Raw genomic sequence first — 16,852 nt, 5'->3', positions numbered from 1 at the left:
TTGAAGACAAAAATACGTATTCCTTCCAGCAGCTTTCTTTTATTACATTACTTAACATATGCTTAGTGTTGGACATCAGCCTGAAGCAGAACAGTTTGAAACATTTCAGGTATTTAAATCTTGTGACACACTGAAAATATAGTCAACATAATCACTTTAATTCAGTAGTCCTCACACATTCTGCTCACTTAAGATTTAATTTTAATTAGGAGGAAAAGATAGATGCTGCAGAAGGCAGTGCAAGGTCTGGATTTTCATTCCCTAGTGAGTGCATAAAATCGGGAAAATTACCGACTCACTGTACCAGCCTTAGGGGAAACGGCTCTAAACGTCTGAACCTTAGTTCTGAGTTGGGGGGGGGCATGCCACAGGGCTGCTGAATATCAAGGTGGGCTGTTTAAAAGATGCAGTTCAGTGCTCGGGGCTTCATCTCAGTTGCAATAAAAGTAGTTAGGCCTCTAGCCCTCACCCTTCATTCACTCTTAACCCCAACTGACTCCCCATATCTTATCCATACCAAATCATGCCCCAATTTTCCCCATGCCAATCTATACTCCTCTAACAGCTCCATGCCTCCACATATCACCCTGCCAACCTATGTCCCTTTTCTATCCCCCATGGCCCCTTGTAACCTCTATGCCAACTTAGTGACAACTCATGCCAACCCATGAACTCCGAACCACCATTCTTTGTCCTTACAGCTGCTGTGCCAGCTCACCCAGTAATCACCATGGACAGACCTCAGGAGCCATGCTAAGATGAAATACAATTTTATTATCTAATAAAGACTAATTATATAAAAAGTACACTATATTGATAAAACCCCATTTATAACAGTTAAATCCCTTTAAGTATTTAATCCCTTATAAAGCAACATTTGTATTTATAGCGGCAACCAATCCTTTATTAACTTCTTGGAGCTGTCAATCAAACTGGGAACTTACAGGCTCCAGACAGTGGTAATGATAGATGGCAGAAGCAGCCAGGTAGTAAGAATGCTACAACTGTAGTCTTCAGACTTACGTCAACAAACACCTATTGAAATCACAAGCACCAATTTTCTTTCAACTCAGAGACAGAACAGTTTGCATTTTTTAAACTTAAAGAACTTTGAATTTATATAGCTTGACCACTTGACAGTTCCACAGACTTTCTTCATCTTTCACATGTACTCTTAAAAATAATCAAGCGCACACCATGGGGAAACAAAACTTGTTCCTAAGAAAATGAGTCGGTTTGAACTCAGCACTGAGTTAAAATGGCTCTGCTGGGTTTGGTTTCCATAACTTGTGAATCACATCGACTCCACTCCCCCTCTCCGCCCCACGACTGAAAATAGAATCTTCAAAAAAATGGGGAGGCAGGACTTCCTGATTCAGGGTCTCAGATCCATTTTGGCTAAGGTGCAAAATCTCCAAGACTCCGTGAAAGTACGGGCCCAAAGTTATAAAATGCCCAAGTTAAAAGATGGAAAAGGTACAGATATGTTAAGAAGGGGTTTGAGAATAATCTGACGTTAAACCAACATTTGCAAGTCAGTAAGAACAAAAGCTGAACTGGCTTCAGCTTAAGTCTTGAATATCATTACAAAAACCCCAGTAGAGTAAAGAAATTTCCATACTGAGGGTTGTAACAGCCAGTTATTCAGGTATCTTTTAAAATGATAGAAATCTATTCAGTAGCTGCAACTTGTGCATGTTACAGTCAGACACAAGACATTCATATAGTGTACGTTAACCAAACTAAATGAATTTCAATTGACAATCTGGTACTTCCAGGGATTGGTAACAATGTTCTCATTTTATCAAATTTACAGCTCAAATTAACCAAGTTATTCAGATGTAAACTGCTTAGAGACAGTCATTATTAATTTATCTGCATCACCAGAAATGCCAGAGGCTCAGATATAGAATTACAAAAAAAACATTTGGCTGTTTCACACATTGGGATACTATCTATTACACCAGGATAATCTCAGAAACAACTAAAGAGCTCTTACAATGTTGGAAAGATGCTTAAAATAGCAAAAATAGAATTTTGACACTACATCTGCAACAGTCGGCCAATCGTTTTACTAGTATTAGCATCATTTTGATAGTGTCCCTTGTGAGTTATTAGGAAATGTAATGAAGGCTAGGTCAATAAGCCATATTAAGTTACAGTTGATTTGTGTCCTATTTTACAAGTTTAGATATATCTGAAGCAATACCTGATGCGAAATTATCATTGTTCATCATTCATTCTTACTTTGTAACCAACCTTAATCGTGGAAGAAAAATATTTTTATCACAAAACAGGAATGATCATTTATGAACTGTTTTTCATCAAATCTTGTACAGCCAATAGTCAAAGCCCACAAAAATCTGAATTTCTTTGTTTATAATAAATAAATTCCATCTATCAGAAAACTGAAGCCATATTCAAAAATGGTTTGACAAAAACAAACAATTGTTTCCATTTAAAACATGCACTGGTTTTACACAGATTTTCCCAGCAGCATTTGCAACTGAAAAAAAAATTTAAACAACACAATTAGCATTTTCAGCATTTGCCACCAAGTTTCATTACTGTTTGTATTTTGAAATTCGTTTGTGAATGCAATTAGATTTCACATCTAATAGCTGTGAACTATTACTGAATGCTTACCTGCCAAACTAAATGCTCCTTTATGATAGGTGTGGCTGATAGGCAGACGCTGAGCACTATGGTATGGGAGGATGATGTCAGCACACTAGCAACTACAGCATCTCGCATACGAAACGGCAGCATGGTGTAGACCACAAAGATAATGAATAAGAAGAAGGACACCTGGAATGAAAAAAATATTGATTTTATACAGGTGTGTAAAATTGAAGAAGAAACACTAATGATCTCCACCTCAGAGCTTAAAGATATCATTCAGTAAAACTGTTATTTGGTTTGGATTAGAACTGTCCAATAGTGTTAGTGCTCGAGTCTCAGAAGTTCATTAGACCCGAGGCCTCCTCAATGCTAGATACAAGGTGTGCATGTTTATGTAACGAGGAAATATGTACATAATGCAAGATGTACATAAATACCAGAGTGCAACTAAATGACAAAACAATGCTTTCAACATTATGTGGTATAGTAAATATTGTCCGACTATTGAATTAGTGGTGAATTCAGCAGTTTAGTGCGGGAGGGGAGTATCAAATAAGAGAAAAGCAAATTACTGTGAATGTTGGAAACTGAAATAAAAACAGAATGGTGGAAAATCTCAGCAGGTCTGACAGTATCTGTGAAAAGGGAATAGAGATAATGTTTTGAGTCTAGATGGCCCTTTGTCAGAGCCAGATCTAAAAAGGGTCATCCAGCTGAAAACTTTAACTCTATCCTCTCTCTGAGATTTTCCATCATTTAGTGTTAGAATAGCAGATAAGGTCTGATGGCAGTTGCAGGGATTTATATGTGCAATTAGCCCATGTCTGTTTATTGCGATGCAGGCAGCATGCAAACTTCCTGATTCTTGCCAAATTAAAAGAATCTAGTTTGCAACTTAGTGCCCAATGCAGCTGAGAGGGGTGGCAAGTTTGTTTGAAAATAGCACCACCTAAATCTAGCCTGTACTCCTCAGCACCAGCCTGTACCTCCAAATTGGAAGATGCACTCTGGCTGCAGCTGCTGTAATAGCTGGGAAAGCATGTCTGAAAAGAAGAGCAAAAATGCACATAATGTATGCTCCAAGATTCTCTGATTCTGCATAGGAGGCTTTGGTGCAAGAGGACAGAGGATCTGTATCCACAGGCCGCCCCAAGGCTCTCCAGTCACTGAGAAGGCAATTGGAACAAATAGCTGAAAGCCTGTCTGCAATGAGGGAAATGTTTAATGAGCTCATGTGAATGGTCATGGGTCAGTGAATGCATCATCAAGTGCCATTTCCTTCAAAATGAACCACTTTACTTACACAATACTCCATTCACTACACCCCTTTCACATTCTCTACCAAACAGAAGTCATAAGCAACATTCAACCTTGCTTTACCTTCACATACTTAGCATTGTTCAAAACTGCACACCCACATCTCACAGCTTACAGATAATGCTAACTATTCAACCAACTCATGATTCAAATGCATTGCACTGTTCTCACTGACACATTTTCCTCTTTTGTGGAGGACAAGGTCTACCAGAGGCAGTAACACTTAACCAGCAATGATAAGCGGTATTGTATGTCTTCACTCTCACAGAGGAGATGGTTGTCTCCAAGTGGAGGGGCTGAAACCATAGAGGATGAAGGTATGTTTTTAACTCATCCATTTTCCCATATCACATTTTCCCCTCTCTTCACAGTTCCTTCTGATTTAAAAGCTATTGATGGTGTCCACAAAACCAGGATCAATCCAAACCAGCCAATTACTGTCCCATCAGTCCACTCTTGCTCATCAGCAAAGTGATGGAAAGTGTCATCAACAGTGCTATGAAGTGGCTATGAAGTACTCAGTAATTACCTGCTTACTGAAGGTCAGTTTGCCATCAGAGCAACTCAGCTCCTTACTTCATTACAGCCTTCGTCCAAACGTGGATAAAAAAATTGAACTCAAGAAGTGATGTGAAAGTGACTATGCATAACATCAAGACAGCAGTTAACCAAGATTAGCATGAAGGAGCCTAGCTAGAGCAGACGCAGCACGGTTTCGTTAAGGGGAAGTCGTGTCTGACAAATTTACTGGAGTTCTATGAGGATGTGTCTAGGGCAGTGGATAGAGGAGAGCCGGTGGATGTGGTCTTTCTTGATTTTCAGAAGGCGTTTCACAAGGTACCTCACAAGAGGTTATTGCAGAAGGTTAGGGGACATGGAGTTGGGGGTAGGGTGTTAGTGTGGATAGAGGATTGGTTGTCAAATAGGAGGCAGAGAGTGGGGGATTGGCGGTTGGTGACTAGTGGAGTGCCCCAGGGGTCGGTGCTGGGGCCTCAGCTATTTACCATTTATATAGATGATCTGGAGGAGGGAACCGAGTGTATGGTGTTGAAATTTGCTGATGACACCAAGATTGGTGGAACGGCAAATTGCGCGGAGGGTGTGGAGAGTCTGCAGAAGGATCTAGATAGGCTGGGTGAATGGGCCAGGAACTGGCAAATGGAATTTAATGTTGGCAAGTGCGAGGTGGTCCACTTTGGTAGGAATAATGGTAGGAAGGATTATTACTTACTTGGCGAAAAACTGCAGCAGGCGACGGTGCAGAGGGACCTCGGGGTCCTTGTGCATGAGTCGCAAAAACCCAGCTTGCAGGTGCAGCAGGTGGTCAGGAAGGCGAATGGGATGCTGGCCTTCATAGTGAGGGGGATTGAATATAAAAGTAGGGAGGTCTTGCTGCGGCTGCATAGGGCATTGGTGAGGCCGCAGCTGGAGTACTGTGTGCAGTTTTGGGCACCGTACTTGCATAAGGATATTTTGGCCTTGGAGGGAGTGCAGAGGAGGTTTACTAGGCTGATGCTGGAGTTAAGGGGGTTGAGCTATGAGGAGAGGCTGAATAAATTAGGCTTGTACTCGTTAGAGTTTATAAGAATGAGGGGAGATCTCATTGAGACATATAAGATGATGAATGGGATGGATAGGATAGAGGTGGAGAGACTCTTCCCGCTCAGAAAGGACAGTAGGACTAGGGGGCACAGCCTCAAGATGAAGGGGGGGCGGTTTAGAACAGAGTTGAGGAAGAACTTCTTCACTCAAAGGGTGGTGAATCTCTGGAATTCTCTGCCCGTTGAAGTGGTGGAGGCTACCTCGCTAAATATTTTTGAGACGCAGGTTGATGGGTTTTTGATAAGAGAGGGGATTAAGGGTTATGGGGAGAGGGCGGGAATGTGGAACTGAGCCACGACTGATCAGCCATGATCTTATTGAATGGCGGGGCAGGCTCGAAGGGCTAGATGGCCTACTCCTGCTCCTTTTTCTTATGTTCTTATGTAAAACTGGAGTCAATGGGAAACAGGGGGAATGCATTCTCCACTTGTTGGAGATTATGGTTGTAGGAGATCAATCATTTCAGCCCTGGGACATTGGTGCAGGAGTTCCTCAAGGTAGTGTTCTAGGCCAAACCCATCTTCTGCTGTTTTATCAATGACCCTCCCTCCATCATAAGTCAGAAGTGGGGATGTTCACTGACGACTGCATCACCCATGACTCTTCAGATCCTGATGTCCAAATGCTTGGACAATATTCAGGCTTCAGCTGATAAATGGCAAATAACACCTACACCACACAAATGCCAGGCAATGACCATCTCCCTTTGATATTTGATGGCATTACCATCACTGAATCCCCCACTATCAACATCCTGATGATTACCACTGATTAGAAATGAAACTAGACCAGCCATATAAATGCTGTAGTGGCAAGGGCAGGTCAAAGACTGGGAATGCTGTGAGAGCAACTCACCTCTTGACTCCCCAGAACCTGTCTACTATCTACAAGGCACAAGCCAAGAGTGCAATGTATTATCCTTTGTTTGCCTGGAGGAGTGCAGCTCCAATAGCACTCAGGAAGCCTGGCAGTATCCAGGCCAAAATAGCCCAGTTGATTGCCATCCATCCATCAATTAAACATTCACCCCATCTATCGACCAGATGCTTTGCAGCAGTTCACCAAGGCTCTTTCGACAGCACCTGACAAACCCAAACCACCTAGAACAACAAGGGCATCAGGGCACATGGGAACACCACCACCTGCAAGTTCCCCTCCAAGTCACACATGATCCTGACTTGAAGCTATATCACGATTCCTTCCCTGCCGCTACATCAAAAGCCTGTAACTCCCTTCCTGACAGCATGTTGAGTGTTCCAACAACACATGGGGAGAAATCTTATCAAAAAATGGTCGTGTTGTTTCCAGTGTGAAAACTGTTGTGTTCCTCTCCAGAGAAACTGGTTGGTTTTCTCTCCAGACCTTAAGACATCTGCCAAAATAAATGAAGGGGGTTTGTTTCACACTGTCATTGGTGGTGGAGTGCAGTGGCACCTCAACATACTGGTAAATCCCCGCTGCCCAGAGTCAGCACTTCACTACTCCCACCCCCCCAATCATCAGCCCCTTCTCTCTCCCTTAACGATCATTGGCATATATGCATCCCCCCCTCCCCAACCACACCCTCAATCTGAACTGGTGAGCAGAAGTGCCAACTCTTCTCTGGGCTCTGTTACACAGGACTCAGATGAGGATTTTGAAGGGGCAGTGAACAGAAAAAGGCTGATCAGCATACACAATGAGGCAGGCATTCCAGAAAGCCTACTGCCACAGCTTTAACGAAGGGTCATCCAGACTCGAAATGTCGGCTCTATTCTCTCTCCAGAGATGCTGTCAGACTTGCTGAGATTTTCCAGCATTTTCTGTTTTTGTCATCACTTCCAGTGCCTTTATACTAATTTTTCATGATTCATGTATGAGGGCACCAGATCCTTCCGTGCCTCAGAACTGCAATCTCTCTCCTTTTAAATAATATTCAGTTTTTCTATTCATCTTGTCAAATTGAACAAGTTTACATTTTCCCATGTTATACTACACCTACCAACTTTTTGGCTACTCACTAACCTATCTATATTCCTTTGCAGATTCTTTATGTCCTCTTCACAACTTATTTTCCAACAATCTAGTATCATCAGGAAATTTAGCAACTACTTACTTGATCCCTTCATTTAAATCATTGATATAAATTGCAAATAGTTGAGGCCCCATCACATCTTGCCAACCTAAAAATGACTCATTTATGCATATTTTCTGCTTCTGTCAATTAATCAATCATCTATTCAGGATAATATGTTACTCACTGCTCCTGGGCTGCGATTTTTCACTGCAAATCATGTTGGGGAAGTGGAGAAGGCCTCCCAGCAAGGTCATCAGCTCCACCTGAGATGTAGTGGCAGTCTGGTCAGTGCAAGCTCACTCCAGAAGAAGACCATATAGCAGTGTCAGAAGAAGATGAATGACCTTCTTCACTCAGCCAGGGTAAGTGAACCACCCCATCTCCCTCCGGACCCGGTCACACACCCCTCACACCTCCAACTTCACCTCTAACCCAGCCACCTAGCCCCCCAGCTGTTTCCAACACCAAGCATAAGGCCCGCCTTGCCCCCTCCCACAATCATCATGTTCCTTCCCCAGTAGTCGCTATACTTCTCAAACACTAAGCCTCATCTCCACACCTCATCAACTCAAAACTCTCATGCATTTTGAGGTGCGAGCATCCAAGTTGGTCAGGGAGGAGAAAGACCGTGCCTACGCTGCAAATGAAAACTGAGAGCGGCAGAAAAATGTGAGAATCCTCAAGGCACGCTGTCATTCCCCAAGTCTCAAGTGAGTAGTCAATGTTCCCTCCATATCACCTATAATGCACTTTGAGGTGTGAGCATTCACCCCTGCAATGCAGTGATGACATTTCCCTTTTCTTGCAGGCTGGCCAGCCCAACAGTCAGGACCAGCCACCTGTCCTCTAGATCCACTGGACATGAGCAGATTGAAGGGAGACTTCTTCAACTATGGAAGAGATGCCAAAGCTGTCACCCTCACCTGGTACCAACATAGATACTCTGATCTCGGTGGGTTCATTAAGTAGATAGGGGTTTCTGGGTCACTCATGGTGAGTATCTCACACCCCAAAGCACTGGCACCTGAACTTCCTCTCCATAATGCAAATCTAAGTGTGATGCACCAACCTTCTATTGAAATTGTCTCACGCAATGTCTGCCAAATGCAGCAATGACCTGACCTGCCTTGTTGCCACTCAGATATACCTGTTAGGGCATTGAAGTTCTGAGATTCCTGTGCACTGTCTGCAAAATTGAAATGGGCCCGTAAAATACTTTTCAATTCTTCTTTTAATCAACTTAACTACCTTGTAGTTACCTTTTCTTTGAAAGCTCGCACCATTCCCCTTTGACTTGCCATCCACCACTAGTAAAATCTGGACCTGGCGTGATGAAATCAGGACACCATGCCATATGCAATGTTTCACTCCCTTCCTTCCTCCAACACTGACCAGAAAAGGATCAGAAAGTCCAGCTAATCTTCTATTGTTGTCATCTATAGGTGCAGTGTTGTTTGAATTTGGAAACCACTCACTATTTTAAACATATAACAAATATTCTAAATAAGTTTTAAAAATAATAATGCACGTTCTAGCCTGTCATTTTGCACTCTGATAAATTTTAGTTTGAAAGTTGTCCATATTATTTTATCATCTATCTACGAGTGATCTTGATTCGATTGCAATTTGTAGGATAGTAGTTTGTTGATTTAAAAATATATGGAAATATACCAACTTTTAACATTCATAACTTTTGAGGAATATGAAGGTGTTCAATTGTTTCAGTTTATCTATCATACATTTATAAATTATTTTGTTGCTAGGAGTAAAGGTAGTCATCCATCAATGCTTATTGTTGTAACAAAGGATTATTTATTTTGATATTACTTTTCTCAAAACACATTTGACAAGTATTCACTGTTCCTTCCTCAGATGGTTAGCTCCTTTGAGAGCTAAAATTTATGATTTCTCCTGCTGCCAGTTAGATGTTCAGGTTGAAACATAAGCATTGTGGCATTTATTTTGTTTGTAACATATATGAGGTAACGTTTCTTTTTTGTAGGAGAAGGGAATGGAAGGTTCCCAAGTTCACAACAACTGCATGCTGAGAAGGTTAATTTGATTATAAGTATTTAAGTAAAATTGCTTTAAGAACTACTTTTGACATGCTGCACAGGAAATTACTCATATAGCAAACAGAAAAGGTCACATTTCATTTCATCTTTCAAAATATCTTACAGTCAAGAAAAGGTTTATTTGGTCTTATCCTACTTTTCCTAGGGCATCAGTGAATTCATTACTCTCCAGAGTAACAGTTATATAGCTAAACTTTCTCAATGCATTCCAATTAAATGGAAACTAACCATAAACTAACTATGAAATAACAGCAATTATCTACCACACAATGCTAAAACTGCTTCTTACACTTCATTAGTCTGATATTGCCATATTTTATCTCTCAATGCCTCTTGGAACACAATCTTTAATCACTTGCATTCACTTAAATTAGTCAATCGTGTTGTAGAGGCAAACAAGACAACAGTGCCTGTCAAAAGCATGACGCTGGAAGGAGCAGCTTCCAAGCTGAAGCAACAACATCCAATCGGCAGCTGGCCACAAGGTTCATAGGGCAACACTGAAAGGTCAAATTCAGTGGTACAGTGCAGCTGCCAGGTTAATAACTGAAAACCGACATTGTTGTTGTGGCATGCCTGCTATGGTAGTGTGACCCCCTTAAGGGGCAATCCCTGAGAGCCGTATGATTGGGACAGACCCTATGGAGAGGCAGCACAGGAAGCCAAGCCAATCAGGTGCAAGGGCATATGTCTTGGGTCGGGGAGGAACCTCATTTGAAACCAGAAGGCATAAGAGTGTAGCCGTGTATTGTAGTTCTGTCAGACCATAAACATAATGGTGGACAGACGTGATGATGGATTTCCCAATCCTTTGCCCACATCCACTTTCTGATTTGTGCCACAGTTTTCCATTTGCTGTATTAACTTCACCTTCTCATCAGTCAACAGTACTTTTAACTTTGACACAGGTTTAGCCATGTCCGTACGTCTTGTATGTCCTTTCGCAGAGTGATCTCAATGTCAAGTGGTGATTTGCCCAATGGTCCTTATTTTCCAGCTCTTGCGCAGTTAAGTTTTGCTCTAATTGGTCTGCATGGTCATATTTCAAACATAGACAATTTCAGTTAGTCAGAGTTACCAGTGCAGAATTTTGCTTACCACAGGCATTTTGAGATTTTGCTTGGTGGGCAGTGCCAAGGTGCCCAATGGGTGGTGCCAGCTTGCCTCTTCGACAGTACCACAGGACCAAATTGGCACTGCCAGTCTGGCACTGCCCAAGGAGCAACCCCTTTTGCTTCTGACCTCCCGGGGGAGCCTCAATGTCCTCTGTTCCCACCAACGGGGTCGATAATAGTCATGATGTGGAGATGCCGGCGTTGGACTGGGGTCAACACAGTAAGAAGCCTGTTGGACTTCTGTTAGAAATCAGTTGGACTTGAACCTGGTGTTGTCAGACTTCTTACTGCGCCCACCAACAGGGTCAGGATGCCTGATTTCTATAAGTGGGGAGCAGTCGTAAACCGCACTGGAGGGAACCATTCCTGGTTGGTGGTGGAGAAACTAGATGATTTTCAGTGTGGAGCTGATTGCGCTAAAAAAAGCTTGGAGACTCACGACTGGTAATGTGTGATAATTTGAGCAGCGCAGCGGGCCAGGAGAATCCTGGCCAGTGTGTGGCTTGGAGGGGAATTTGCAGGTTTATGCATTCTGAGGTATGTGTTGCCCTTGTTGCAATATCACTTTAGATGAATAAGCAAATCATAAAGGCACCAGGACGTAAGTAGCATTTGACCAACAACCAGTTAGTGGTGTATTTGAGTGGTTTCAGATGTTGCTGTGAGCACTGTTGGCTGCTGAATCCCTAGGGTAAAGCTAGCTGTTGAACCATCCAATAATCTATAAATATATATAATGCATGAATTGAAACAATCTATAGTTTGCCAATCCTATATGTGTGATTGTGTTAGGCAGCCAGCACTGCAAAAGATGGTCAAGGTCAAAGATTTGGAAGATGTTGTCAAAGGGGCTGTGGTGAGTTGTTGCAGTACACCAAGTAGATGATAAATACTATAGCCACTGTCTGTTAATGGTGTAGGGAATGAATGTCTAAGGTGGTGGATGGGGCGCCAATTAAGTGGGCCTCTTTGTCCTGGATGCTGTTGAGTTTTTTTGAGTGTTGTTGGAGTTGCTGTTGTCCAGGCAAATGAAAGATATTCCACCACATTTCTGACTTGTGCCTTATAATGAAAGGGCACAATTTTACAAAACAAATTTCAAGTGCCAAACGAACAAGAAAACAGGAGTGATTAGCATTGATTTTTTGGTGAACCACAGCCACATGGGTCATCCCAGCAATGGCCTGCAGCCTGGGTTTCCTGTTGGGCCTGGCCCACATCAAAGTGAATGTTAATTGCCTGCCTAGGCGAACAGGGCATCATCACCTCGTGGACGGACTTGTGAATGGAGGAACGCAAGACGCTGTAGATGACTCTGCTGGAGGCTTGGGAGGACCCGATGGCGTAGAAGTTGAGGGCTGCCATGACCTTCACTGTCACAGGAGCAGTGTCCTCCTGTCTCAGAGGTGCCAGGTCTGCGAAGACCTGACACAAGTGCGCACTGTCTCCTTGCTATCCAGCTCTGTGTGTGCAGACATAAAAAATGTTCTTACATTATCCTCAATGTGAATAGTTATAAGGGAATGTATCAGATGTTAAATTATTTTAAAATATATTTTCTCCTCCAGCTTTCTCCTCTTAACCTTATCTTCACGCTGGAGTCCTTGAGTACTTTGCTTAAGGCCATACTTCATGTACGACTGAATAATAAGCATTGACAAGCTGTTTACTTACCTGACCCAGTCCTCAAACTACATGCACTCATGACAAAGATTGCTGAATAGCAATCAAGGCCAGCAACCTTGGTCAATCTTTCCTTCTTTAATCCAGGGAGACTGAAGTCAATTATAGCAGTTTCATCAAGATCAGTTAAATTGGATCAACAGACTTTATCTGCATGATGCAGCATCACGCCATGTAATGCTTGTAGCCACTGAGCCATTTAATCTCTTGAGAAAGGATAGGATCATTTGAAGAACATTACATTACCTCTCTTGTCATTACCATTTTTTTTCATGTTGTATATTTATGAGTGAGATAGGAATTACTAACAACTAAAGAAGACATATCTGAGGTCTCGTTCTCTATGCTTTAATGATTTTTACCATCAAAGACTATTTTTCACATGCTGTGTTCAGTTGCATGCATTATTAATCATTATGAGATCCTCCTGCAGTTTTGTAAGTGTGACTAAAACATAAGCAACAAGAAAACAGGAGATGTCACTTCAAACAGCAGTGTGGCTGAGAGTACTGAGTGCTCTCCAAACATAAGCTTTCACCAAATCTAAAGCAAGCAAATATATTGCTGCCGACAAAGGGGAATGGGTGAAATGGAAAAGATGATTCTGAGACTCAGGTGTGTTGTTTCTTCCTGCCAATCAATTACTTTGTAAATTAATTCCCTGTTACGTATTAGCTAAAATGAAAATTGTCTGTTATCAGAGCAGTTCTGCACTGAATGCAGAGGTTTTCCCTATTAATTTTAATAATGTTCAAATTTGCTTTAACTATACAACTTCTTATAAAAGATACAGGGCAATAAATTATCTGTAATTAACTGCAGATTTTATTTCTCATTAACCATGTAACTGCAACAAAGTTCTTTGTGACTGTCATATTGCACCACTCTGAACTGTGAACTTATCACTGAAAATTGTAAAGGACTAAAAATACATCATCTCAAAAACCTGTTAAAAAAATTCAGCATCTGGTAACACTTTTTTTACCCACTGTTATCAGTGCTAAGAAATATATTTTTGTCAGCACAAGACTGCAACATACAGATTCCCAAGGGATACCAACTGCCTTTCCAGACACCTGACTCACTTCCAGACACAAGGACATTTGTTGAAATTATAAAATTAATTGTAATCTAATCTCTGGGGAAATAATTCAGATGGTCTCCATGAGCATTCTCTTTATTAGATTACTGGCTTGATAATGGTTGTGAAAGAGTGCTTCTTCAAAACATTAATCCATGTGATGTGAGATGAGAGTGACTGGCCTTGACATCAAGGCAGCTTCTAATCAAGTGTGGCAACAATGAATGCTAGCAAAACTGAAATCAATGGGAATCAGAGGGAGATCTTTCTCCATTGGTTTGAATTGTGCGGAGGGTGTGGAGAGTCTGCAGAAGGATCTAGATAGGCTGGGCGAATGGGCCAGGAAATGGCAAATGGAATTTAATGTTGGCAAGTGTGAGGTGGTCCACTTTGGTAGGAAGAATGGTAGGAAGGACTATTACTTACGGGGCGAAAAACTGCAGCAGGCGACGGTGCAGAGGGACCTCGGGGTCCTTGTGCATGAGTCGCAAAAACCCAGCTTGCAGGTGCAGCAGGTGGTCAGGAAGGCAAATGGGATGCTGGCCTTCATAGCGAGGGGGATTGAATATAAAAGTAGGGAGGTCTTGCTGCAGCTGTATAGGGCATTGGTGAGGCCGCAGCTGGAGTACTGTGTGCAGTTTTGGGCGCCGCACCTGCGCAAAGATATTTTGGCCTTGGAGGGAGTGCAGAGGAGGTTTACTAGGCTGATACCGGAGTTGAGGGGGTTGAGCTATGAAGAGAGGCTGAATAAACTGGGCTTGTACTCGTTAGAGTTTAGAAGAATGAGGGGAGATCTCATTGAGACGTATAAGATGATGAATGGGATGGACAGGATAGAGGTGGAGAGACTCTTCCCGCTCAAAAAAGACAGTAGGACTAGGGGGCACAGCCTCAAGATAAAAGGGGGGCGGTTTAGAACGGAGTTGAGGAGGAACTTCTTCACTCAAAGGGTGGTGAATCTCTGGAATTCTCTGCCCGTTGAAGTGGTGGAGGCTGCCTCGCTAAATATTTTTAAGACGCGGGTTGATGGGTTTTTGATAAGAGAGGGGATTAAGGGTTATGGGGAGAAAGCGGGAAAGTGGAACTGAGCAGCGACAGATCAGCCATGATCTTATTGAATGGCAGGGCAGGCTCGAAGGGCTAGATGGCCTACTCCTGCTCCTATTTCCTATGTAGTTGTGTTCAGCACACAAGAAGATGATTGTAGTTGTTGCAGGTCAACCATCTCAGCCCCAGGACATCACTACATGAGTTCCTCGGGGTAGTGTCCTTGGCCCAACCATTTTTAGCTGCTTCATTGATAACTTCCCTTCATCATGACATCAATGATTGCACAATGTTTAGTATTCCTTGCAAATCATATACTGATGCAGCCCGTACTCATACGCAGCAAGATAATGTTCAGGCTTGGGCTGAAGTAGCAAGTAATGCTTGCGCCACACAAGTGCTAACTAATGACCATTTTCAACAAAAGGGAATCTAATCGTCTCCCCTTAACATTCAAAGGCAATTCCGTCACTGAATCTCCTCACTATTAACTTGCTGGGGTTACCATTGAGCAGAAACTGAAATGGAACAGCCAGATAACTACTATGAATACAAGGACAGGTCAGCTGCTGTGAATTCTGCAGTGAGTAACTCACGTCCTAATTTCCCAAAGCCTGTCCACGATCTACAAGACACAGATCAGGAGTGTAATGGAATACTCTCCATTTGCCTGAATGATTGAAGCTCCAACACTGAATAAATTCAACACCATCAGACAAAGAGCCTGTTTGATTGGCGTTTCATCCACCAATATAAGTAGTCATTTCCTCTAGCACTGATGCACAGTGGCAGCAGTGTGTACCATATACATGATTTCCTGTAGCAACTCATTAAACCTCATCAACATCACTTTCCAAACTACAACCTCTAGTGTCTAGGAGGACAAGGGCAGCAGACACCTAGGAACATTGCCACCTGCAAGTTCCCCTCTGATATTGTTTGCAGGACCATGGACAAGAGTGGCTAGAAACCAAACCTGACAGTCGGCACCCCAACTTCTAAGGAGGAAGAGGAGAGCTCAGAGGGTGCACTTTCACATCATCCCTATGGCACAGACATTGTCATGTTGTTGAGTGATTGATCAGGGATCTCGTCCTGACGAGCACAGCACAGATCTAATTGAGCAGTTGATGGAGATTAACAGTCAAGGTCGTTCACCCTCAAAGACTATGGGAAATCCAGGAAATGCTTAACCTCAAGCTGATGACATGGCTCTGGAGTCATCAATAAGGTGGCAGAAGTTGGAGCTGCAGAGTTAGGCTTTGGAATATCTGGGGAAGCTTCCAGAGGCTGTGCTCACCCATGTGTGGAAATAGGAACATAGAAACATAGCAGCAAGTGTAGTCCATTCAGCCCATCAAATTTGCTCCACCATTCAACACAATCATGGCTGATGGTCAACTTCAATGCCTTTTTCTCATACTATCCCCTTATCCATTTATGTCATTGGTATTTAGGAATCTGTCAATCTGTGCTTTAAATATACTCAATGACTGAATTTCCATAACCCTCGAGGGCAAAGTATTCCAAAGATTCACAACCCTCTCAATTAAAGAAAATCCCTTCATCACAGTACAAATGGGTTCCCTTTAGTTTGAAATTGTGTTCACTGGTTATAGACTTCCTAACCAAGAGAAATACCCTAGCTGCATCAAACCTGCCTATTCCTTTAAGTTTTTTGTAGCTTTCAATGAGATTGCCTCTCAGTTTTCGAAACTCTGGAGTTTACAGGTCCAGTTTCTCAATTTTTCTTGGTCAGATAGTCCTACCATTCCAGGAACAAGTTGAAGAACCTGTGTTGCACTCCCTCTATCGCAATAATTACCTTTCTAAGGTAAGCAGGGGCAATGAGTGCTGCCATAAACGTGACCTGTGCCTGCATTGTTTCATCCACCAAGACATTGGGGTTACCCAGGAGAGCCATATCCAACAAACCACTGTCAGTGATCCATGCGGACCTGCATGCTACCACCACCTTCAGCTTTCTGGAGCAATGGTAGAGGGGATGAGACACCTGGAGACATTACCAGGTCTTTGACCTCCTCAACTGAGCAGAGAGGGATAGTTGTGCCCAGTAAGGGTGGAGCAATGGTTGTCTGCAACAACTGGGTCCTCCTTTCGAGGTGCTCCTAGCATGAACAGTGGCTCCTCAACCCCTGTGATAGTGACACCAGCATCTGACAATGCTGTGGAGATTGAGGGGGCTCTTGCATCTGAGGAGAAGTCTGGCCTGCCAGACCTTGAGCAACTAGAA

General features: G+C 42.7%; 1 protein-coding gene across 5 annotated transcripts in view; it reads right to left on the bottom strand.

The window, feature by feature from the left end:
• Positions 1–16,852, bottom strand: part of adcy2b (adenylate cyclase 2b (brain)) — a 668,382-nt gene that overhangs the window by 313,572 nt on the left and 337,958 nt on the right. For all 5 annotated transcript variants that reach the window (XR_013888839.1, XM_080205342.1, XM_080205332.1 and 2 more), the window contains exon 4: positions 2,647–2,808. Coding sequence is in view for 4 of the 5 variants with exons in the window: in XM_080205342.1 (XP_080061468.1) it covers positions 2,647–2,808 (162 nt within the window). In the remaining variant the exon portion in view is untranslated. The remainder of the gene's footprint in view (positions 1–2,646; positions 2,809–16,852) is intronic.

Source organism: Carcharhinus amblyrhynchos, chromosome 2 (genome assembly GCF_965287045.1).
Source record: "Carcharhinus amblyrhynchos chromosome 2, sCarAmb.v2.hapA, whole genome shotgun sequence".
Lineage (NCBI taxonomy): Eukaryota > Metazoa > Chordata > Chondrichthyes > Carcharhiniformes > Carcharhinidae > Carcharhinus > Carcharhinus amblyrhynchos.
This window is presented reverse-complemented; position numbering and strand designations above follow the sequence as displayed.